General features: G+C 49.1%; 4 protein-coding genes across 5 annotated transcripts; 3 read left to right on the top strand and 1 right to left on the bottom strand.

The window, feature by feature from the left end:
- Positions 1-2,058: 2,058 nt before the first annotated feature.
- On the bottom strand, positions 2,059-6,740 carry LOC131212298 (protein Daple-like). The gene is made up of 7 exons (XM_058206104.1): positions 6,707-6,740; positions 6,434-6,526; positions 5,780-6,084; positions 5,377-5,647; positions 4,350-4,885; positions 4,192-4,256; positions 2,059-2,305 (listed from the first exon to the last, which is right to left on the bottom strand). Exons 1-7 carry the CDS (start codon positions 6,738-6,740, stop codon positions 2,059-2,061), a joined length of 1,551 nt encoding a protein of 516 aa, XP_058062087.1.
- A 106-nt stretch (positions 6,741-6,846) lies between these two features.
- LOC131211187 (protein chibby homolog 1) lies at positions 6,847-7,224 on the top strand. Its single transcript, XM_058204560.1, has one exon. The coding sequence runs from the start codon at positions 6,847-6,849 to the stop codon at positions 7,222-7,224; it is 378 nt and encodes a 125-aa protein (XP_058060543.1).
- Positions 7,225-11,305: 4,081 nt separating this feature from the next.
- Positions 11,306-18,429, top strand: LOC131209878 (fibroblast growth factor receptor-like 1). Its single transcript, XM_058203030.1, has 5 exons — positions 11,306-11,731; positions 16,822-17,069; positions 17,168-17,277; positions 17,363-17,594; positions 17,671-18,429. Exons 2-5 carry the CDS (start codon positions 16,943-16,945, stop codon positions 18,312-18,314), a joined length of 1,113 nt encoding a protein of 370 aa, XP_058059013.1. The 5' UTR covers positions 11,306-11,731; positions 16,822-16,942; the 3' UTR covers positions 18,315-18,429.
- Positions 18,430-18,860: 431 nt separating this feature from the next.
- Positions 18,861-23,127, top strand: LOC131209436 (uncharacterized). Of its 2 annotated transcripts, none has more exons than XM_058202508.1 (4): positions 18,861-19,206; positions 19,285-22,382; positions 22,452-22,664; positions 22,749-23,127. In XM_058202508.1, exons 1-4 carry the CDS (start codon positions 18,957-18,959, stop codon positions 22,827-22,829), a joined length of 3,642 nt encoding a protein of 1,213 aa, XP_058058491.1. In that variant the 5' UTR covers positions 18,861-18,956; the 3' UTR covers positions 22,830-23,127. The 2 variants fall into 2 exon arrangements, with proteins under 2 accessions (XP_058058491.1, XP_058058490.1); XM_058202507.1 differs by having other exon boundaries at positions 18,861-19,215.
- Positions 23,128-24,315: the final 1,188 nt, after the last annotated feature.

Below are 24,315 nucleotides of genomic sequence, written 5' to 3'. Positions count from 1 at the left end.
GATGGGTCCGCATCGACATCAATGTCAGCGTGACTAGCATCAGCGACACGGAAGCTGCCGATTCCGGACTTCTCCTTCGTTTGATTGAACCCCGCCAAGCGTCGCATATTTTAATTTTGGCGGTGATTAACCGATTATACGGTGTAGACCTTCGAAAGAATTTCGATGTACGATAAACAGATTGCTCCTACGAAACTTTTGCTCATTATTTCATCAATCAGCGCATGACAGGTGCACATGTTGCGGTTTGTCGACGGGGCAACTTATTTACCAGGCTAATTCCCAGCATTATGTACGTCGAGGGCCTTATGTAACAATCTGTCAAACGTAGGGTGATGATTTGTCATTCGTCTTTTGATTCTTTTTTTGCCGTTCCGTATATTGCCATTATTTTGCTGCTTCTACACATCACATCTGATTGTAGCTGGTGTAATATTATAGTTTACTGTTATGCAAAACAAATCCAAACCAACCAATTTTGACCTGTATTAATAATATCGATACGATAAAATAACTTCAAACATTTTCATTTAATCAAGCGAGTTTCCCGGGAATCGACCACGCATTCCGCAAGCTTCTTAAGCTTCTCATAATACCGGCAAGCAGCGGCTGAGAAATTGCTTCTCATGTCCTCGCGGTCGGAGGTGCGAAATGCACCGCTTTACTGTCGATACTATCAACACCAAGCAAAATGGTTACCACGGGCCCAGAAGAGGACACTTTGGTCATGGGCTTCTTCAAAAACACTCGAATGAAAACTTTTGTATTGGGTACCATTGTCGCTTTATGGCTCAATTTCCCTACCAAAAGCGCAAGACGTCGCCAAGGACGATTCTCGTAAAGTTTGTCATCCTTTCGACTTTGCCTCAGAATAATAAATTCGAATTTGCCTCTACACTTTCTTCTTCTAGTGTCAGTGGAAGTTGTTGGGTTAGTGAAGTGGCAAAATTTAATGACTACGCCCAATGGATTCCAAACAGCAGTTGTTTGGCCAACGCGCCAACGAACGACAATTTACGTACGCCCAACTTTCCGACTGACTTTGGATTTTGTTCTACAAATTTTGCGCTCTGTTTTCCCGACCTTGAGGAGGACGCTTTTCTTTCGACTTCTGGGAAGATACTGTTACCCTTTGTGTGAAGAAACAACATTCCAATGACACTTCACAGGCCACTCGCGGAGTAGTGCAAATGTGTTCACGAACGTTTATTAGTGAAAGTCACAAGCTTGGCCGTTATCCTATCACTGGCTTGCGTCCCACCTTAAGGTAACATAAATGAATAAATTCTTCCATCCAACTCAATGTCTTGGCCCACTACCCGACGAAGAGTGGGATCGATCTTAAGAAGCTATTGCATCATTCCAGCTGACTAGTTCCATCTAAGACTTACAGATCTACTGCCGTTGCCGGGCCTAACAACTAGTAATTTACTCCACCACGCTGATTGGTGCTCGGAGGGCCAACAACGTCGGGGAAAATACTTTCAGTTTTGCCTTTTTCCACAACTTCGCCATCGACTTCACAGTGGTTGGCTCGGTGACGGAAACCGAACTTCGGGCACCTTTCCGGTCGCCCTAATTGTGTCCATAAATACCAACATTTTATGATTCATTTCCAACCAAGGTACCAAGGGCCAAGGAGTTCCCACGCCGGCAGACACTCTTCCATCCGAGGCCACAGTAGTAAACAGGCCATTTTATTCTTGCCCAATCGGCCATTCTACTGATTGCACCCGACCGTCTGATCCGATCCACCGCAAATGGTGGCAGCGTTCGTTTTCACTCACCCGGCAAAACATCATTTCGGTTCCGATTACGTCTAATTATGGTTATTGGATCGATGCGGACTTCCTATTCACCGATCCGGGGTAGGGGCAAAGAAGTTACCGCCGAGTTGAGGTGCTCCGAACGCCTTTGTTTTCTGCGGGTCCGTGGCTGATTGAATACTGCATCGTTCCGCTTCGGCGAACTGCTCCACTTCGTGGTTCCGAATTTCCCAACTAACGTCACTCCTCAGCGAGCGTTATGCATCACAAAGTAACAGCCACTCTGGCAAGATTACGTCGCGGCCGTCGAGGCACCGACTGGAGCACCGGAAGGTGACCCCACCGAGGACGATGCCATTAGGAGCTGATCCTTTAATTGATTGTTTTCCGCCGTCAGCTTGCAATTTTCTCGGCGCATCGCTTCCATCTTCCGCTGCAGTTCGTCCGTCACCGTCAGCATCTCCCGCTTCCAGCGCTCCTTCAGCTGCTCGTTGTTGGCCAGCAGCCGCTGCAGGTCCGTCTCCCGGGCGCTGCATATCCTGCACTCCCGGAAACACACACGCGCGCGCGCGGATAGCGACATAAAAAGATAGTTAGTAGAGGGCAACAGGACCGGAGATGAGTCGAATTACAATCACGACCTGCAACGGCCGAGACCAAGCACTGTAGGAGTACGGATGGCTCGACCGAGTACGAACACGGAAAGCATGAAGCAGCACAAAAAAAAACGAAAGGATCCAATTTACTTCAGCCCACTACGGGCGATGCGCCTTCCGGTCGCAGTCGTGCCCGTGGCGCAATCGATAATACATCATATTATTGACCGCGCTCTTGGACCCGGGTGGAACGTCGGCTAATTACCGGGCGGCTTTGGCCGGTCCATGGAAGGCTTTGAAAGAAAGGTGCCATGCTAAAGAATTAATTACGAGCACTTAGTGTCCGTGTGGGAATGGAATCCGCTCGCTTCGCCACACCGAAATGGGCGTTTCCTCCGGGGCAGCAGTGTCGTTAGGAGGCATCAATGTTGAACCATTGATTGACACTCTACCGGCCACCGGGGACGGAGATAGGACTCACCGGTAACCTATCTTGTGTAGAGCAATAAACGAAAATTAAACCAAGCTCCATCAAACCAAGCTTTATGGATCAAACCATCAATATTTGCTCAATCAGTGCCAGTCGCTGGTTTTCAACTAGTCTTTAGTACTACAGAACCGAACCTATTTCCAAGTGAACGTTATCGGCTAATGTAACCATGTGACGGTTGCCACTTATGAAAGGTACTGCCACCATTTCTTTTACTTCTTTTTGAATAATGTTCTAGAACGCCTTATTTCTCGCTTTAAACAGCGATTTGCATAAATCACTTTATCGAACGCTGTTCAGGTATGATGGAAAATCTTTTCTACACCAAATCGAGCTAAGGAATGATCGCATTTTAAAATCTTAATTACATTTACAAACATCGATACAGTGACCACGGAAAACCCCCGAACGCAACGAATAAACTACCGAAATATGCCGAAAAGCAGGAGCACTTGAAGAAATTACGTTTTGTATTCCGGGAACCATGCTTGGCAAAAATCAGTTAAAAATTGAATGAAAACAGCGGCAATAATCGATCGAATTGAAGCTCGGAAACGATCCCAATAATAAACCAAAAGAAAACGATTCCAATGAAACGAGCCGCTCGGTCGTGCAAAGTTTGTCGAGAAAAAGGCATGAACCAATATTCTGTATTTGATGTATCCATTGCCTGATTGAAGAAAGTAAATAAACAAAACCGACAAATGTGTTTCAAGACATTTATAAATAAACCAAGAGATAATCAAAATATGTTGCCAATGTTGGTCGATATTGTAAACATTAGAGGAAACCTTTTTGAAACAAAATCTGAAACCCAATTTCTCTCCGAAAAATTCGTGTATCAAAAATATAGCGGCAGTTCGTCGTCGTGGCGCAGCGGGACTACCTCCAAAATACCATCAAATCAGAAAATAATATTAGAACGACATTTTCCACAACCAATAGCCGGTGCCTTCATCGGCTACGTACCCCGGAAGCGATTCACCGTAATGGCATTCGAGCAAGAAAGTGACTCGAAAATCAAAGAAAAAGAAAAACAAATCCAATATTCTCTCGAAAGCTTCTGCAACAGTGCATCTCTTCTGCCCGCGGCCCGTCCGAGCGAACGGTGGCGGCGCCATTGTTCTAGGATATGCATTTTCATCGGTTTTTCGTGCCAAACTTCTGACTGCTTTGCCATTCCAGATGCGCGCCCCGAATCGATCATCAGCGATGCAGAGAAAATGGGGTGGACAGAAAAGAAAATCCATCCAAACCGACCGGAAAATGGAAAGCCCGTCGGAGGGCAAAAATCCGCATGGAAAATTGAACCAATTTCGTCCGCGTCTCACTCACTCACCGATTGGTTTCCTTCTCCTTGGCCATCGTTTTCTGGAGTGCCTCCACTTTGAGCTCCATTTCGATCTACGGGGCGTGGATGGGGGCGAGAAAATGAGTGACAGTTTTGAGGAGCCGCTGCGGCGGCCTGATGGGTAAGGAACCCATAATAGGACTTACAATCATCTTCGAGGCCGCCCGAAGATCGGCGTCAAGATTTTGGTTCGTCTGCAGCGTCGACCGGAACTTCTCCTCCACCGTGCGGGCCCTCGTTTCCGCCTGCACCGTCCGCTGCTGCTGCACCTCGAGTAGGGCCCGTGCGTGGTCGAGCGCCTGCTCGGAGGTGGCCAGCCGTGCTTCGTAGCCACCGCGAAGGCCGGCCAGCTCGTGCTCCACCTTCCGGGCCGCTTCCTCCATCACTTGGCCGATGGTGGACGCGAGGAAGTCACACTCGGCCCGCGCATCCTGCTCGCGCCGCTGCACGCTGCTCTTCTCCTCGAGGGCACTGTCCGCGATCTGGAGGGCTTCCTGCACTTTCGTGAGGGCGAGCGTTTCCCTGTTCATGTGTCGCTTCGCCAGCTCGTTGGCCTTGTCCAGCAGCGCCTCCAGGTCGGCCTTTTCGCGCATCGTCCGCTCGAGGGTGGCCCGAGTCTCTCCGCTAGCCGCCCGCAACTCGTCGACCACCTTCGCCAGTGCTTCCGCTTCCCCTCGGTGCGCTACAGGAGAAGTGAGAGAAGAACCCGCCGCCGTCGTAAGTGTACCAAAAAAATTCCTTAATTGATTGGGTGCCCAAAAAAGTGTCGTGGCTTTTTTCAAACTTTTTGAGTGGAGTCTAGGTTGTCGGCAGCAGAGCAACAGCCGTGACTGCATTAATGATCGAATCGAATTAACTCTTACTGCGGCCGAATTGCGAAGGGCTTAACAGCCCTACTTTGTCTATTGAATTGCATCTTTTTAAGCAAAAAAAGATGTTATAAAAATGTTTTCTCGAAACCGCTTATCGGAAGACTCAATTCCTAGTTCCGCCTTTCCCGAGTACGTTCAAGCACCTTTAAGGGATCGAAACGAAAGCGAAATTGGAAGAAAAGTGTACGCCGGTGAAGACCCACGCGACTGCCGCCGTTATTAGCATATCATTGGCCAGGCGCGAGAAAATATCAAATCTCCCCGGGATTTCCATTTCAATCCAGCCAACCCCCGGTCCCACCTTTCACACTCTCCTCGAGCGCCGCAATCCGCTCAACAGTGCCCGTCGTCTCCTGCTGTAGGTGGCGATTTTCGGTGATTTTTTCATCCAACGCACCGCGCACACGGGCCAGATTCTGCTCGAGCAGCTGCACGGCGGCCGCGTACTGGTGTCGTGCGGATAGTATACTTTTAGGTTGTTTCAGTTGCCGCCGATACTCGCCGATCTCCAGCTCCAGGATGCGGATGGTTCGCTGCGAGCTCTTCCACAGGCTTTCGAGCGTGTCCTTTTCCTAAGCCACCGACCGGGCGGAGGCCGGGCGTGGGGATCAACCGAAGGCCGGATCGGTGTTAGTGAGCAATCGCCGGGTGGAATCGAATTTGTGGGGCTTTCGGGAAACAGGCCGCCCACCGGCGTCACCTACCTCTTTGATCAGCCGAAGTTGGTTCTGCTGGTTTCGGATCACCTCGTCACTGACGCGCTTGTAATCCGACTCACCGAATCGGGTGCCGCGAACGGTTCCGGCTTCCGGTTCCGGAGCGCAATCGTTTCCCTGCTCCGACGCGGGCTCCTGCTGAAGGAGCTGCTCGAGCGTCACCCGGATACGGTCGTGTTCGAGCCGATAGGCGCCAATCGTCCGCTCGATTCCACGGTACTGTTCGTTGAAGTGCTTCAGTAAATCACATTTTTCACGACCATCACCCGCAGCGGCAGCAGCAACAGCAGACCCTACCGACGGAGCGGCCGCCGCCAACATCACACCACATCGATCGATGTCGGATGCTCGGGTTCTCTTCTCGAACAGTTCCGCGAATTTACTCCGAGCGGTTTAGTGCAGCTTTTGGGATGATTACAGCGTTACTTATGCCAGACGCTCAGCCAAAGTGCTGGCTCAGACTGGTGGGAAATGGCCGCGCCTAACGAACGAACACTGACGACGCGTTGTACCACGCTGCAGAAGGACGCTGTGGAGAATTTGTTTGCGCCCCTTCCGTTACCATGGCAACGGCGTGCGTTGTCGACGGAACGGACCTTGTGGTTGCTACGGTGAATTGTGGTTGCTAAACAGCAAACCCACGGTTGCTGTACCGTCGGTGTCGCAACGGTTGGTGGTTTAAAACTATTCCTGATATTACTAGCTTTTCACACAATTTCTTCGTCTTCAGCCGCACTGTCGGGTTTATTTATTACTACGAAACATAATGTTCCAAACTATCCAGGGGAAAATGGTGCAATCGGGACGATTCATGATCTTTCTCTCACTTGAATAAAAGTTGCTAGGCAACCCTGCAATTCACGCAACAGTGGCACCCTAAAAGGGAGAACGTCAACGAGCAGTAACATAGCGAACTCGCATTGGTAGCCGTCAAACGTTTTACAGTCATTCACCCAACTTCATTCGAAGGGTAAGCAAAACAGTGCGAACGATAGCAGAAAAAGTGAGTAAATGCGAGTGTCTCATCTAGTAATTCAAGCTGCCCATCACGCACCATGCCAATTTTCGCAAAGAAGTTCGCCCCCAAACTGGTTCCGCCGCGTGTTCGACGTCTGAACATCGGGTGTCCACCAGCGGCCGAAGATCTCGATGATTTCCGGACAATCACACTCAATCTGGTGGACCGACAGCTCTGCTTTATCGACGGTATCTGGATGAATGGACTTCAGCCGGCTGCAACCGGAGGATTACCGTCTGCCACCGGTGGCCCGATCGGTAACGCATCTGCACACTCCACTGACGATATGCTGCGGATGAGGCGTCGCATCAAGAGCCTGGAACAGGAGAACAATCTTTTGCAGGTGAAGCTGGATGTGTTAGTCGACCTGCTGACGGAGAACGTGATTGAGTTGAATGAAGTCAAAAACCAGTAACCGTGGCCAGGTTAAGGTGTGATTTATCAGTAAAACTTTACTGTGTCTTTGTTTAGTTTACAGTTCATCATTACATCAATCAACTTTAAGGTATTTCATATTAACTGTATATGATGGAAAATAACTATAGCGACATTCGTAGGCTACCCTTTCGTAGACATCAGAACACACATTAACTTTACCTTTGCCTTTATTATAGTCAAGTATGTGCAAGTTAAATTAGTCAGGCAAAAAATTAAAACGATCAAATAATGTAATCACATTAAAAAGCGTTAATAATTTCACCGAATTATAATACCAGCCGACCCGTAAGTACCAACAGGCAAAACATCAACATGGGGTTAAATATCAGTCAGGGCCAGCGGAACCACTCGCGGATGCCCGGAGAATTAATCATTTATCCCACGCGTGCCCTAGCGACATGCTTTTAAAACAGCTTTTTCCACCGCTAGACATGAAACATATGCATGCGCGATATGTTTTTCAGTTACCTGCGGCATAATGGAGCAAAAAATCGAAACCTTCGCCGCAACCATGCGCATGGGGCTGGCGGTTCCAGGACCGCGATGCCAAACGCCAGAAAAACACTCCCTGCGGTTGGCGTTAATGTGTAGAGGGCGGCCAGAAGATGAGAAAAATCAGCCAAAAAAATGTATGCTTAACTTCCGAAAATTGGCACCACCGGAGGCCGTCACGCTTCCGGACCAACGGTGGCTCCCAATGGAGTCCCAATTTTGGACTCTAAAACCAACACAAAAAAAGCCAGCGAACGCAAGTTGAAGCACCTTTTACGCTTTCCATACGAACTGCGTCCGGATGGCTTGCATTCGAGGGCAAAAACTTTCTTTCCTTTTATTTATTAATTTATACTCCTATATTTCCCAGTCCCCCTGTGGCTGGCGAGCAGTTCCAGGAGTTCCGGGGTTTTTCGTGCGGCTTAACCGTGCGCAGTAACGCAGTGTGTCTTAGCAGCACTGGGGGTCGACTGGTCAACGCTCGTGGGTTGAAAATGTTTTGCCATCCGTGCCACGTCCCAAAAGGGACTACCAGGGCGTAGAGGACTTTTTTACCGGTGACCCAATCCCTACCGGCCAGATGATGCTGATGCCAGCTGTGGAGCCGTAGCATTTGAACAGCCTTCCTTGGTGGCAACCCGAACAATGTTGCAACAAAGTGGGCACCACCGGCAAAAGAAAAAGATGAAACCCGGCTTTGGCAACCTCATCCGGTGACGGTATCACGCCGGAAGGCCACGATTATAACGGTCAAACCGAGCATAAAGGTCGCCACGTGGGTCTCGGGGGATTGATTTGATTAGACTACACCGCCAACGACCAGCGACCAGGCAGTTAGTAGGAAGATGGCCGAAAAAACTTTACCGAAAAAAAAGTAAAGGCCACTCTAAAGCATGTTCCTCAGGGTTCCGGTTGGTCCCGGTGGAGACTAAAGAAAGGTCCCGATAATCGAACGATGGGCCACCACCGACATATTGTGGCCATATTATCCTTCGTACCGGAGCCGGAGGCCCAAAGGCACACAGGACAGGATGTGGACCAGATTTGTTTGATTTGCCTACGACAAATGGCAATTTCCAATGGCAAATGGTATCTCCCGATGGGGACTGCTGAGCACTCGACCCAGCGACGACACAACGCACGCCACCCGAAAGCAAAGAGCCTAATGCTGCCGGTGCTACCCGACTGCCATAAGTCAGTGGGCTAGAATGGGACACAGAAACCGGAAAACCCTTCGCAGCATGCCGCGCAGTGCACAGTGACTGCAACCCGCCGAACTAGAGGAAACCAATCGAATGTTCCAACTCTTCTCTTGCTGCCTGCCTTGCTTGCCAACTCTACCGCATCCGAGTTGGTCCATGTACGGTAGGTCCCAGTCATCGAATTGAAATTCCCAAAAAGCTCAGGAAGTAATCTCCAGCTGGCACAGATGTCTGCAAATCGCACTCCAATAAAGCTCGTGTGGTGAGTCCTATAATAGCTCCAGCGTGCCTATGCGCCCGGTGTCCATACAGCTAGTGCCGAAACATGTAGTGCCACAACAAGCACTGTGGGCCGGGCAGGTAAAAAGGAATTTTCCTGTCATGTTTTTTTTTCTCGGAAACCGAAACAAAGTTATGCCAGGAAATGAAACCATTCGCCGTTCGTTCCCCGAAAAAAAAGGAAGGAAAATATCGTTGATGAAGATTACTCGGCTTGTGTTTTGGACCAACAGTTCCAGTTCCCGAAAATGGATCCCGTTAGCGATCATGTGGTGTAATGACCGGTGGGAGCGCTTAAAACTCCCATCAACTCCAACCGGCGCGGACGGAACGGCAGTGAACCCTTTCCTAATGGAACCATTACGGGGCGGGGCCCTTAACGAGAAAAGTGTGCCCCTTAAGCACACTAATCAGTTCTGGAACGAGCCAGAAGAAATGAATATCGTTCCGGGAAGGCATTAATTAGCGCAACGGCATGGCTGCCGATTGGCGGAACTCGAATCCTAATCATGCGCCCCGAGCCGACAGCCGGAAAGCGTGGAACGTTCCCATCATCCGTCCCCCGTTTTTGCTATCTGCTGCTACCACAGACCGTAAATCTGTTTCGGTTGGCGTTTCCGATTCCGATCTTCCGGCTGCGAGTGCCGAAACAGGTCGTTTTAGTTATTCCCAGAAAACGGTTTAATTTGTTGTTAATTTTATAAGTTCTTCTTATTTTTTCAATTGGTTGCAGACATTATGATACGACGAATTGCTGTTTACAACACAATCGATTGCATTTGCCACGTGCCCGCCAAGCGCCGCTGCCCTCCGCCAGTTAATGTGCACCCTCGACCCTCGGGGCTTGCCATCAATCAGGTTGTCACACCATTCACCGTTCACCCAAATCAGAAACACGGCCACCAGCATGATGTTCCATGAGTGGTCAATTCAATGGCACCGCAGCTGTGAGGTTAAAGGCCGGGTTCGCCTTCCAGCACCGTGTGCCGATCGTAAAAAGTATCGCAATGTTTGTTTGTAAGCACCCAACGCGAAAACCCAAAATTGATAACCGCTCCGGAAAATGGGTATCCATAAATGAAAGTAAATACACGCGCGTTCCCAGCCCGAGTGTGGCGTGGAAATTCCAGGTACAAGCAAAGGGGTCCCGGTTAGGGGTAAACAAACAACGGGGCATGTTTATTTTTCAGCACTCGTTACGGTTCTCCACTATCAATCTATGAGAAACTACCCTTTCGACCTTGTTGCTGTTTTACCTCGATTGAGCATGTTTTTTTTTATACATTTACGTTAAAGTACTGTAAAAACATTGCACAGTTATTTGCGTTTGCATCCAACCGTGGCACTCTGAGTAATCCGATGAGTATCGTCTCGTCCTTAATGTTGGTGCAATGGACAGTAGTTCAAACGAAGCTGGTTTGTGATTAAAGATAGGCCATAGAAAGATGGGACAAGTTAAAAATCAGTTGCCGATTTAACGAATTTTCCGCACACGGTCGCCTAGTGTTTGCGCAGCGTCTGATTCACGCCAAACCGAGTACAGACGATCGCCGCGTCGATGTTTACATTGTACGAGGATCACATTCACAGAATGCGCGCGATTGTGTTTGTGCGTGCGGAGTATTATTTATCAGCGGCCAGTGGCGATGTGCCCGACAGATAGGAGCGCATCCTACATCGCCACGCACTGTGCGAGATGTGTCCGGTCATAACAGCTAATTTTATGTTACTCAAACGAGCGAACCTTTCATTATTCTGGCGGTGCCAAAAAATGGTTATATAAAACTAAACCGTACGGAGCAAAAAGAGATCGCGCCGTCCGCTTGGCTGCGAACGCAATGCTTATCGAAGGCAAACCTTATCACTTTGCCCCTTTTTTTGGCCACCCGCTCAACCCACAGTCCACGGGCCACAGGTGGATGAAGTCTCGGGCCACCCCCTGGAAGAGGGGGCAGGCGAATGGTGAGTGACCCCGCCCGGCCTCCGCCACGGGCAACCATTTCCAGTCAATAACAATAAAGTGGTGCGATACGGTGTGTTTACACATTTTTCAGTCTAATTTTAACCGTCGATCCGTGCGGACACCGGACGGTGGTTGTTGCCCTCGAGCTCGAGCGGTGCAGCCAGTTTCGAGCGTGCGTGCCATTTTTTTGCGCTTTGTGCCGGATTGTGCATGGTTTTTATTATTAAATCATACCCTTCCATTGGGTGACGTAGTGTAGCTGACACGAAGGATCAACGCGAGACAGCCACGGTGTAACGCGATTTAGTGAAAATCGGTCCCGAGAGGCGAGTGAAAATATTCTCCAGAGGCCCTTGACAGCCTTGAGCCGTCCCGGAGTGACATCTGCCGGTGACATCATCAAATATTCACATCATTGGCCAAGGAAACCTGATCCTGGCTGTGTCCGTAGTGCCATCGTGCTCGGATGCATGGTTTAGCGAGCCACAGCAACGTTCAAACGACGGACAAGGACGGATTATTCGGAGCCATTCTGCCAACGGCCACAGGTATTAACAATATATTAGGGAACGCATCCCGGGGTATAAGCAAATGTGGACGAAGCTATGAAACTGCCGCTGACCCGCTCGGGAGCCAGTGGAGATCGATCTGGCCGGCCGATAGCCATCGTCCATCGGTAAACTGAAACGGTAGCAACTACAAGCCCCGGGGACATTGTAGTAGCGTCAGCAAACCGCTTCGAATGTACGCAATAATTGAAGCACCACGAACGCAACTTCCTCGACACGCGAAGAAGTTGTTGGTTGGCCCGCTGCTATCTTGAAACGGCAAGGAAGTGTGGAACCCCCCGTCAGACCCACAGCCCGCCCGCGGCGTTTGGTCCCACGGTGCACGCGACGTGGAACTCGATTCCGCGTTGCGTTGCTTATCAGCCGGTGGCAGTTGGACAGTGTGTTATCAGCTTCTGGCGGGCCCTACCGCTTATCAAGCGATTTACCTTCGGGTCGGCCGCAATAAAACCTCACCGGTGAAGCCAATCAGGTCGAATAAAGCATAGAATGCCTTTTGGGCAGCGTGCCATAAACTGGAGGACATTTTATTCACCTTTAAGCGCCGGCCGGGGGAAGCACTTCTCTGGTGGAACAGTAAAACTTATTGCGTTTTCCAGTTTATTGCCCTTAATCACCGACACCGGTGGATGGTGGCTTTGGTGGCATTCGATATCGGCCGATATAAAGGGTTAAGAACGGCAGGGTACTTGAAACAGATATTAATGTGTTGGGTCTCGGTATTATTTTAATGGTTTCCGATGAAAATTAGTCGCCCTGACGCACTGAAACGGTTGCGAATCGAGCGTTAGTAAGATGCATGACGGATATGGAAAAGAGTCTTAATAAATCTTAATTTTTACGAATATTATATTTATTTCTTTAAGATGATCGCACCGGAACCTTAAGACGATCAAGCCGAGAAATTGTTCGCTTAATCGTAATGGTGTCAGAGATGCAGATTTATTCAAAATTTAACTTCAAATATGTTGTGCACGTTAAATCAAAGTAAAGAACAACTACTCAAGCAATTGAAGCCAAGCTGGCCATTCTCCACAGTAGTTGTGTACCTTCGTTATCGGGAAATCGAGTGGTGTGTGTCGCTGGACCTAGCCTCGTTAGCTGACCGCATGCCAGTCGACAGCTGCTTCCACTGACCCTGCCACTGGCAACCAGAGACCAGCTACTAAATAAGAAGTTACTCGTTCGAATCAGTATTTCTACAGCAAAAAAAAACACAACAAAAGGAAAGTCTTGACGATCAACTTCCAGCTTGCCTTGCCAGTGCCGGTTTCTGCCGCAGACAATGTTGCACCTCTCACTGCTCTTGCCTTCACCCATTACAGCTGACTCCTTCGGGCCCGGCATAAATGATGCCCGGCGCCAGCATCGGCGTCCCGGTGCGAACAATAAATGCACATAATTAAATAAATTAAAGTTTGAATAAACGAACGCACTGCCAGTGGCAGGGCCTTCGTAATCCCGGCCACCCCACCGGAAAAGGGAACCGAGCGGATTGGATTGGATCGAGATTGCGGAAAGGAAAAATTGTATCCTTTTCTTGGGACTTGCATACACACCGATGCATACTCCGGAAGGGAAGGTTGCATTGCATAATTCATGGCACAGTCAAAGCCGGGAACCGGGTTGCCCTTTTCTCCCGGTCGGGTTACCATCCGGAATGCACGTCGACAATCTCAGCAGCAAAGACATTAGCAACTGTTTAACTTCTTCCATTATGTTGCTGACACTTCTGTCTGCGCCACTTTACAGCGCCACTTGCGCTCATCTATCCGTGCCGGCGTTTTTGATCTGCTCTCGAGCTGATTCCTCTTTGGATAGAGGTTCGTCCTTTTTTCTCGTTTTGATCCTCGTGCGCCAGTAAGTGTTGCGTTGCGTTATTTGCATAAACTGCGGAGCTGCGCTTGAGTTTTGCCAAGGACGAAACTTTGTCACGCACAAACTTGAACCCAACCGGCAAGGGGCAAGAAACGGACTGGAAATGGTGTTTTACAAAACAAATATTAGCTTTCGATTTTTGCTTCCCGTTCGAAAGCGATTATCGGTGTTAATTTGTCCGACAATCACGTAAAGTGCTTCTCATTCCGCTCTCTAGAAACGTTTGCCAGCCTCCTTGCAAGACGTTCGGTAAGCGGCTTAAGATTAGGTGAGCCTAGGTAAGGTTTCCCAACTCCAGGACAACGACGCCATGTCAATGGCTCCTCGTAAGATGTAACGGTGATTCATAACCGCCACTCCAGGTGACGGTCTTTAAAAGATTAGAAACTCTACCAAATGCCAATGGGACGGGCGCTGGGCTGCTCCCGGCTAGGTTCACCACCAAACGGACCAACAGTGCCCAATACTTCGGTCCCGATTCGGAGAAAGAAATATACCCGTACCGACCGGAAAAAAAGACCGGGTTTCCTTTTCAGAACGGCGTACCGAACGTGTTGGCATCACTCCAGCCCGGTTGGGCTCGTTCTTTCCTTTCGACTGGATGGAATTAGCTAATTCAAATTCTTGCAAAATCACCGAAACGCTAACGGGCGGCCTCTACGGCCACCATTGTATGGCACTAATGTTACTCGCGTAGCGCAAGATGCTGATACTTGTGTTCCGTTCTCCTTCGTTCGGCGCTTGAACCGAGTGATTCCCCATATTTTATTCACATCGGTGCGTATCGTTGGAAAGGTCTTACTTCTGACGCTCGCAGTCAAAACTTTGCCCAGGGCCCCGGCCCAACGTAGCAGAAGGTGGCTGCCAAAGGTCGTGATGTGTTGGCGCAACAACATTCAAGCAAACTTCAAAGGCTTTGCGGAGGCCACGTGCGGGCGTATGTTATGGCGCAACTGTACCATTAAAAGGTAAGCAAAAAGAGTACGTCAGATATGTGAAGGAACCGTTTCTTTTGCCCCGAAAATTGCTACAGACCAGGCGAGCGCTGTGAAGAGTAGTCCCGGTTGCCTCGTCGACTGCCGGCAGCTGTTGGTCAGTAGGTTGAAACTTTGTGATTTATGATTTAGCGCCAACGCTAATAAGCACGGCGGAACATGGGGAAAACATGTTACATGTGGAACGTTACGCATTGTGCACCGACCGGAAACGGCACACGCTTAAATCTGTAGCCCTAATCGGATCTTATCGGTTCAGCAAGTCGATTAAAGCCACACCTTTCGAAGCCGAGGGTGCCCGGAGGCCCGGGTCTGGCCGAGTACTCTCAGGCCCCCCGCGGATGGAGCCGCCTGGTTGGCCGTAGGTTCCTGGAAAATGATTTGCCCCTTACAATGGAAACAAAAGGCCTTCCTTTGTGCTGCGTATCTGCTCCGTCACTTTCCTATAAAACGAACCCATAAACCAGCGCTCCGGTGAGCAAGTTCTTGGAAAACTTCATTGTGCTTCGCATAGGTTGGAATCTCCGCATGGGGACGGTTATTACGGTCTTACTTCAAAGCAGCGTTCGAGATTTTAATCATTTTGCTTTCATTATGCAAACTTTTTAATGGAAAACTTATCCCACCGAGTAAGTCCACCCAAACAATAACAACACTTTCGGATTACGAAGTGATCGATTTTATTTGCGTGTTCAAACAAAAATGACTGGATTTACTGTTTGTTGTGCTCTCTTTAGCTTTAAAACCACAAACTGCATCTTAATCGAATGCTCGCCGCTCATAAACTGGACGAGTGGTGGTTGAAATCTGGACAACGGAAGACAATGCCAGCTGCTCGAGTTAAGAAGGATGAATAACCCACCCAGCAAATGCGAGATTATACAAATGCAGGCTGCCCGCTGTACGCTTCTCGTAGCACAACCGTTTCTTTTCGGTCACTCGCCTATTTGTTGTTCCTTGGGCTTTTTTTCGTGCCACCGACTTCAGCATCCTTTTTCTTAAGACCCTTTCCTTCGAAGCCCGTCCCGTGAAAATCCGCGGTCCAGGAAAGCGCGAAAAGCCGGCGAATTGTATAAATAATGATTTGCAAAAGGACTTTCCTCTCGAGTGCCGAGGTCCTGGCCCACGGAAGACGGTGGTGGTCCTGCCGACGGGGAACCGGGCTGCGAGCAGCAAACAAGCGCTTGATTTATGGACCACCACCGCCCAAGTCCGAGTGGCTCAAGTGCAAGAAAAGCCCTCTCGCACCCTCCGGCGGCCGCAGCGATCTGGCCGGTTTCACATCTGTGCACGGAACGAACGCAAAAGGACAGGTTTTATCGCGTTTCTCGCGGTGTCCATTCTTCCCCAAGCTCATTGCAAGAGGACCACGACCAAAGTGCAATAAAAGCAATCGTTTTCCCTTTTCCATTCACTTCAACTGCGTGTGTTTTCTCTCGCCATCTTAAAGAAAATGCTGTTGCAAATGAATTTACTCGCATTACTCGAATGAAAAATAATGGTACTCGGACTCGAGTTGCAGAATTACGCGGGACCGTTCGCCGTTGTCGGAAAATGTAATCTTCGCGGGTGATTTGTGCCGTGGAGATGAGATGTTATTGGTTGGACGTTATTGGTTTGTTAATGTGTTTGAACGTGGAGCGGAAACGATAACTTTATCCATCGCTTCCGCTTTTTCCACCATCCTACAATTTGTTTCACTATCGTTTGCTTATATTTTAGTCACATTATTTATCTTTCGATTTCTTTGTTCAACTCAAACCAGTTACACATTAGGATGAGGTCCACCAGTGTCAATATCCTTGCGAAATATCCTCGTAGATCGTCCCTTTCAAAATTCTTGTCCACTTTGAACGGTTTCGTCCCTCGGAAGGGCTTGCCTCCCAATGGACACACCACCACCAAAGAAATCATAAGCCACCAACGGCGATTGTCCGAAGACGTGTCGGTGTCCGTGACATCCGGATTCTTTTGCGCGCGATTATCCTATTGCTGCAAAGATGTGAAACGGATGCAAGTTGTTTACCTTTCGCACGCACCGATGATTGAGTGATAAATGGTGCATGCCCCCCATTGATTCCGCTGCCTCGGGAACAGCTGTGAAGCTGTGGTTGGCCGTTTCTCAGGGCCGCCCCCGACGATGGATTAATGTGACCAGTCCGGTTTTCAGCTAGACCCTCTTTCCTACCTTTGCAGACCACCACCGAAAACGGTCACTCTGCCCACACGCCCTGACCATCGTCCTGCGGTGGATTACCCGGATCGATGGTTGAAAGATGTATGAACTGCAAACGCCATTTCCACGTCAAGCGAGACCATGAATCGAGCGTGCGGCTTTCGACCACCGTTCACCGGCAGTGCGGTTGCGGTCGTAGCACTGCTACTGCTCCCTCTGGTGCTGCTGAACGTCAGCGCGTCACGGCCATCATCGTCCGACAACGAAAGTAGGTAGCGCGGACCCCTCAATCCGCAATCCGTTCGAAGCTTACGATGACACTCTCTTCTACTGTTTTTTTTTTTTTCTTTCTCCACCTGGCGATAGTCCCCAAGCTACAGCAGTGTCCTGCCGGCAGCGAAACTCGCCTCAAGTGTGGCATCAAGGAGCACCACGCGGAACACATGAACGCGTCCGATGTGCGGTGGTTCTTTAAGGTAACGCGAGGGGGGGTCTTCGCTGGGGGAAGTAGTCGCATGCCTAACCGAGTTTTTTCTGACCGAAACACACGCCCTTCGTCAGCCGTGCGGAGGAGGACTTCAGCGAACGGCCTGTGACCGCACGGCGATGCTGGACGATCTCCACTGGCGTCCATTTGATTGCGACAATAAACCGTGCCGCGTGACGCTCGCCCTCCAAAACGTGTCCGAGGCGCACGCCGGACTCTACCGTTGCACTATCTATCCGTACCGCACGGACAATCACACGCAGCTGGACATCCAGCTCGTGCGTACCTTCGAATTGGTCGTCATAAGTAAGTCCAATAACGCGGTGCCGCGCTAGTGCAGGCCATAAACGGCGGTGGTTCCTAATGCTATGACCGTCCCCAGAGTCGCTGCTCGATGAGTCGATACCGGCGCCGGAACTGTTGGGCAACCTGCCCGCCAATACGACGGCCATCGTCGACACACCGATCGTGCTGCAGTGCCGAGTGCTCAGCAAGGTGCCACCCACCATCAAGTGGTTCCGGCGGATCAACAAACGGCTCGGCGAGCACAACTTCAATCAGAACAAATCGATCCGCTATCTAGAGAACTTCTACGAGCTGCTCCCGTCGGCCGGTGAAAAGCTGCTGGCCAACGACGTTTACCTCAGCAAGCTGATCCTCTACAATGCGTCCGAACGCGACATCGGCATCTACGTGTGCGTCGGCATCAATTACGTTGGCGTCAGTATGGCCGACGCGTACGTCAATCTGCTGCACCCGAACGGAGCCCCGGTGGAGCAGTCGGCCGGTGGCTACGTGGGGCTGATGGTGCTTTTCCTCATACCGATTGGCCTGGCCGTGCTGCCCCTGCTTGCCTGGGCAGCGCTCAACGTTCTACGCACGAAGCACAACTCGGAGCACAAAGCACTTGCCAATGTGTCCGTTTATGAACCGAACGGCGTGGTGCGGCTGAAACGTTCCACCACGGCCACCGTTTCTGCCGGAAATGGACAAGAGCATGTTTATGAAAAGATTACCATAAGGTAGTTGGATAGCAAGTGCAATCACGTGCAAATTTTAACATGTAATGTCTCGATGATGACCAAGTGCCAGAGTTTTGAATAGTACTTAACGAATCTTTGTAAATGTATGTAAATAAACTTGTGTCAATTGATTGAAAGTCATTCGATCAAATATTTTCAATCTCTCTAATTACATGTTGTTGCCTGGCAAAAATGCGATAAAATATACGCCGATAATCAGCGAAGTGAAACCGATTAACGGTAATTTTTTTAAAATAACTAGCCCCATAAGTACGGTTAGAATCTCATAGGTGGCGCTGCTGTACTTGCTTGAATCGTGGCATCATGCAACGAATTTGCTTGTAAGTTGTCAGTGTTTTCAACATCAACTACTGTCAGTTGTTTCGAGCGGCGTTAATAGAAAAGAACGAAGAACGGAACGATGCGCAATTTGTGACGCCAATATTTTTCTACATTTTACAACTGCTAAGAGCGTTATTTTTATAATTTTACAATCCCGTATAACGAACCCAGTGCGGCACATTGCAAGTGACATCAATTGTGTGGAATTTCCTCGATTACAAGCAACGTGTGACCAACCGACGCCAACCCCAATTCCATCGGACTGGCTTATGTTTTGTTGTGACGTCTTCTTTGGAAAACAAAAATGCCGCCAACAGCCAGTATCAGTGTTGATAGTGAAAGCCCTCCGGCAGCGGTCCCGAACGTCCGGCGTTCGGTTCGTGTCTCAAGAAAAAGTGCCAAACCTTCCATTGAAAGTGCTACGGTAACTGGGCGAGATCGACGGCGTAATAAAACCGGAAAAAGCAATGCGCAAAAGTCGAGCATCGGAAATGAAAATTCAGCTCAGACTCCGAACGCACGCTCTCCGACCCCAGCACTAACGAACGCAAGTGGTACGAAAGGTAGAAAACGGTTCACACGAGGTTTTATTTAAAGTAACACAACTTACACCCACTGTCCTATTTCCACAGATTTGCATCTACTAAGTCCTTCATTAGAGTTCGTTGGTCCGCACCACATGCAGACGCGATACATTAAGCAAAGAAAAAAATCCATATGCCCCAACCGCAGCATGGTCATTGCGCAACGAAACATAACCACACGGACAAAGCCCAAGAAGCGGATCGAGAACAATGACGATTTGTTGGCCAAAGCTGCGCAATCCATCGCCATAAAGGAATGCGTAGTCCTGTTGTCCGATGTGATGCGAGAAAATGTGAAGGAAGCGCCTCTCCCACACACACGGCGTTCACGAACATTCGAAGCAACTGCCAGTCTAGATATGGAAGGATCGCTTAGCTCTCCACTGAATGGAAGGTCGAAGCGCAAACACACAACCACTAAGACGACGACGGTTGACTCAGTGGTATCGCCTCCGAAGAAGTCTTCAATCGGCGATGCGTCGGATGTGGAACTAACGGAAGCAACAAAATTACCAAGTGAAACAAAACAAAATTCCATCGTTGCAACAGACAAACTCACTCGGATGAAGGGAAAGAATCCTTTTAATATAATAACCATTTCTGTGAAACGAGTTGCAGCCTCTCTAACGGAAAAGGAACTACAAACACTGCAGCATCCCACAAACTCGGTGAGAGAAAGTGAAACAAGCTATTCCGCTGTTGAGACGGATACCCTTACAAAAAATCGCTCAACAATCGCTTCCAAATCGAGTGTATCGTCTGAAACCGACCTAGAACCCAAGCGGAGCACTGTAAATTCCGTCACGACCGACGACGAAACCTCACATCGTGACAACCAACCAGCGCTGGCCAAGGTGACGAAGCCCTTCGATTCCTCCCGCAAGACTGCTGCGCGACGCGTAAAGTTTGGAAAAGTTCCCACCTTGCCGCTAGTGGAGGAGGACGAAAACGAGCATGATGTGTACGATTTCCTCAACTCCAGTCAAATTGGCCAAGCGGATGATACGACAAATGGTACCAAAAGTGGAACCTCCCGAATGAAGCAAACGAAAAAAAAGAAGGAAAAATCGGCGAAGCCTTCTCGTAAAAAGCCCGATGTGACTCGTCTGCAAAAGAAAAAACAACCCAATCCATTGGGAACCAATGCACGGCAGATAGCGCAATTGGTGAAAAAGATCGGTGGTGGGCCAGTTAAAGCGCATCCCGAACCTGTTGGATACGTCGTTAACCTGCACCTTACTGAGTCCCCTCAGGAAGTTGTTATACCTTCGTCTCCTGTTCGGCAAGCAGATCCAGTTTCGACCGTCTTTCTACAGCCTTCGTCTCCCAAGCGTGCGTTAAATCCAGCAGTAGAGCGGCTTAGGCATTCATCTACGGCTCAACTCGCAACTTCCACTCCAATCACTGGTGACATTAACTGCCTGGAGACGACATCGAATATTTCACAGGCGAACGATGGGTCGCCGTGGCGAATGCAGGACCAAGACATTGTGCCTCTACGAAGCGTACACGTTTCACGCAATCGTGATTTGTTACGGTCGTATGAAAACGGCACAACTACTTCACCAGTCCGCCACGTGACCGAGCGGCGAAAGACTAACCGACAACAGAGTACGGGGGAAAAGGCTTCCCTTGCTAGCCCTGCCCAGGACCTGGAGGATCGCGGCGAACCACTATCATTATACATCGCCGAGGTGGAGCGAGTGCACAGCGAATTGAAGGCGATCAGCGCAATGAGCGAGAGGCTGATCGGTGTGATGCGCAGATACGAGAACAACACGGACGGAAGAAACATCTCGGAAGCACGGCAAAAACTGCGAAAATGGTACACCCGGTCGATGCAATCGTTTAACCGCTCGAAAAACATCGTTAATCGGATCATTAGCTGCCCATCTCCGTTGTCACACGAGCAGCAGAAAACTGTAGAAACATTCAACCAAAGCACCGACAAGTTCCACTCAATGCTTGAAGAGCTGCGCGATGCGACGAATCATTCGAATGGTGAAAATATGTCTCCACCTGGTCAGGCGTTGCCGGTCGGAACGGCCGACGCGGTCTCGAAAACATCGAAAGCTCCAGCCGATGTCATTGAGCTTCCCGAACGTGGTCACATAACTGTGAGAAATCCACTGAAGCAGTTAAATTTCTTACCGTTACCGCAGACCAACAGTCCCCTCTTGTCCCCACTGGCGAAAACACATAACACCCCTAAAACTCCCCTTCGCCGGGAGTTGCAATTCGAAACGCCGCCCTTTTCGGAAGGAACTCGACCGTCGGAAAAGCACGTGATGGAAAACGATGAGAACGACGCTTCAGTTATGGATGATCATCATGATGCGAGTGATCCCCCTGAACCAATCGATGCCATACCGCTGGCGACGCTGCCCACATTGGCAGGCATCGTGCATTCACCGGCAAAGGATAGTATCTCAAACTTGTTCGGTTTCTCAGATGATTCCTTCGACCAACGTTCGATTGCGACGCCAGAGTCCAGAGCGCTCAATGTTTCGATCAAAACTCTGAAGAAACGCTTGAATAACATCAAGCAGCTTCTACCCGAGCAACGGATCACCCAACGGAGGCGTGCAGCAGTCGTAAAACCGCACGGACCAACGCGGTTCCCCTCCGTGGGTACGTTGCGTGTTTTTGCCAGTCCTGCAAAGCGGCCCCAAACTTTAATTGGGTTCGCGGCATCAACACCCCGGATAGCTGTCGAAGAGACTTCTATCGATGACCGTTCGGAAGCGCAGGTTTCGCTTCCGATTCCAATGGACAAATTGAGTGAAACGTTGAAAAACCGCTTGAACGACATGGCGCAACAGCCCGGTTCGCCCGGATCGCCATTCTTCCGGCAGCGTCCACTCGAACGACCATTAAATCGTAAGGCATTCCGAAGTCCCGGAAAGTGTCCGGCAGCATCGTCTACCTTGCAAACTTCAACACCGCGTCCTCCCGAAGCGGGGGAGCCGAAACCGAGCAGTTCTCGTGACGCAGCAGTACCTGCCGCAGCCAGCGATGATCACGAACCACCTAACGTATCGGCAATCGAAGCGAATGAAGCACAAGCGGAGGCAGAAAATAACCGGAACAATGAGACCCCTTCAGTCGTTCTTTTCGAGGCACCTGACGACGGGTTTGATCGTTCAGTAAGAAAGCTTGTTTTTTTGGTTTTGTGTTTTGGAAGTACTTTCAATGTAACGATCGCCATTTTGCAGACACTTCAACGAACGTACACGCGCATTCCGCGCCGGAGACGTGCAAAGAATATTTACCTCGCCAACCTGGGACTGGACGACGATGACGACGACTCAGAGGCGGAACAATGGTGCGGTGTAAGCTCGGACTCAGAGGCGGAAACAAAAGGCAGAAAGAAAAAAGGGCAACGGAAGCAGCAACGTAAGCCCCGAAAGAAGAAACCGGTGGAAGAGGTAATGTTTGAGTTAGTTGGTCAAAAGTAACCAAATAGCCTTATTTGACTTACTTTGGTTGTTTTTTTTTTACATATTCTTCAGACAGAGGAGTTCAAAACCTTTGTTCAAGAGTTCAACAGCATGTGCGAAGATGTGGAGCGCTTCGAAGTGATTATCGAATGATAACCACGCACCGGATACGCGACATTACGATTAATCTTCCTTTCTACGAAATGGGTCACCAGCACAAACCGTTGGACTATTTTTCCCGGTCGGCCGCGCTTGGTGTGGTTTTTATTTCCAAAACTTTGTTTTTTAAAAATAATATTTTATTTACTAACTGTACGAGAGTATGAGATGCGCTATTTCTACAGGTCATAATGCGCTATAGTCTATAGAAATCAATCCTTGAAGGATATTTCGCATCTTTTGCTATTATTCAGACGAACGATGTAAATTACAAAATAAAAATGGTGTTGTCTTTTGAACTAACAAAACTTGGGATACTTTTGAATTAATGTATGTCTACTCACCCAATTGAGGCCAGAGTGGCGCAATCGCGGGAGGGAATTCAAAATCAACGCAAGGTTTTCAACGCTACCGTCGTTCTTTGTCGCTTTTTATTCTTTCGTTTTACACTACGTTTGCTTCACTTGTTAATAGGTTCACTATCAATTACATTGAAATAAAAGGAATTATTCGTGGTATATTACTATCCTCATCCGGCGTCATCTGTCCGCCCGTTTCTCTCCTCGAGAACTGCTCAGGGAGTTGAGCCCTGCGAGATGCCCAAACTGAATAAGCAGAAAAACAAACGAACCGAACTGCGCAAGGCACCTAAAACGGGCACCCTGAGGACAGGAGAAAGAGAAACAATAAATAATTATAAACTAACGCAAACAGGCAGAGAGGTTTCCTCCTCTGCGTGATCCGTATTACAATCCGGAGAAAGACCAATAACCTACAGATTAAACAAAATCACACATTTTGAAGTTGAACTCAATGGCAGTGCGCGGAACGCTTGCTCAGTTCTCTCTGTCCCTTTCTTTAGCTTAAAACGAAGGTCCTGGCACTGGCTAATGGTAAAAAAAACTGGCAATCGCAGTGCGAAAGTACCATCACTCTTTAGTCGATCGTTCTTAATCCTCCTATTTTAATCTTCGCAATGGGCATTCAAATAAAGTAGTCTGAAAAGCGTCTAAACCCTCTTTGCACGTGCACTTGCACTTTGCACTTTTGCTGTAAAAAATATATCTCGACTAGAATCAATAAATTATGTACTTTTGCCACGCTCGGGTGCCTGTGCTATCCTGTGCCGTTCCCCATCGGCCACAGATCGATTCTAGTACGTCCTTTGTTCTATTTTATACTGTATCCATTCGTTAGTAAACTCATTTGCCGTGAATGTAAGACTGTGGGACCGGAAGAGGGAACATAAATTCTACTCCTCAATCATTACCGTCTCCTAGGTTGGGAGGATGTTCTTAAATACTTTGAGATTTGCCTCACGCAAGTTGAGTTCTGATTTCTTGCTGCTTCAAGTCACAGTGCATGAATGAATTGTCTTGTTTATAATACTTCGCCGTGGCTTTCCGTATCCGACGGTTTCACGTAATCTCTAGCACGAGTACGTGCGCGTCGTCAGCCTCACTCGGTGGTGTGCTGCTAT

The sequence above is a fragment of the Anopheles bellator genome, chromosome 2 (assembly GCF_943735745.2).
Source record: "Anopheles bellator chromosome 2, idAnoBellAS_SP24_06.2, whole genome shotgun sequence".
NCBI classification, from domain to species: Eukaryota; Metazoa; Arthropoda; class Insecta; order Diptera; family Culicidae; genus Anopheles; species Anopheles bellator.
The sequence above is the reverse complement of the archived record's forward strand: the minus strand, read 5'-3'. Positions and strand labels throughout refer to the sequence as shown.

Excerpts from the sequence above, each read along its gene's own strand:
- LOC131212298 (XM_058206104.1), bottom strand. The coding sequence starts at position 6,740 with ATGACTGTAAAACGTTTGACGGCTACCAATGCGA. Across the intron at positions 6,085-6,433 it reads ACACCGACGGTACAGCAACC|GGTCTGCTGTTGCTGCTGCC; the intron begins GTGGGTTTGCTG and ends CTCCGTCGGTAG. Across the intron at positions 4,257-4,349 it reads GGGCGGCCTCGAAGATGATT|ATCGAAATGGAGCTCAAAGT; the intron begins GTAAGTCCTATT and ends CACGCCCCGTAG.
- LOC131211187 (XM_058204560.1), top strand. The coding sequence starts at position 6,847 with ATGCCAATTTTCGCAAAGAAGTTCGCCCCCAAACTGGTTCCGCCGCGT.
- LOC131209878 (XM_058203030.1), top strand. The coding sequence starts at position 16,943 with ATGAATCGAGCGTGCGGCTTTCGACCACCGTTCACCGGCAGTGCGGTT. Across the intron at positions 17,070-17,167 it reads ATCATCGTCCGACAACGAAA|TCCCCAAGCTACAGCAGTGT; the intron begins GTAGGTAGCGCG and ends ACCTGGCGATAG. Across the intron at positions 17,278-17,362 it reads ATGTGCGGTGGTTCTTTAAG|CCGTGCGGAGGAGGACTTCA; the intron begins GTAACGCGAGGG and ends GCCCTTCGTCAG.
- LOC131209436 (XM_058202507.1), top strand. The coding sequence starts at position 18,957 with ATGCCGCCAACAGCCAGTATCAGTGTTGATAGTGAAAGCCCTCCGGCA. Across the intron at positions 19,216-19,284 it reads GAACGCAAGTGGTACGAAAG|ATTTGCATCTACTAAGTCCT; the intron begins GTAGAAAACGGT and ends CTATTTCCACAG. Across the intron at positions 22,665-22,748 it reads AGAAGAAACCGGTGGAAGAG|ACAGAGGAGTTCAAAACCTT; the intron begins GTAATGTTTGAG and ends CATATTCTTCAG.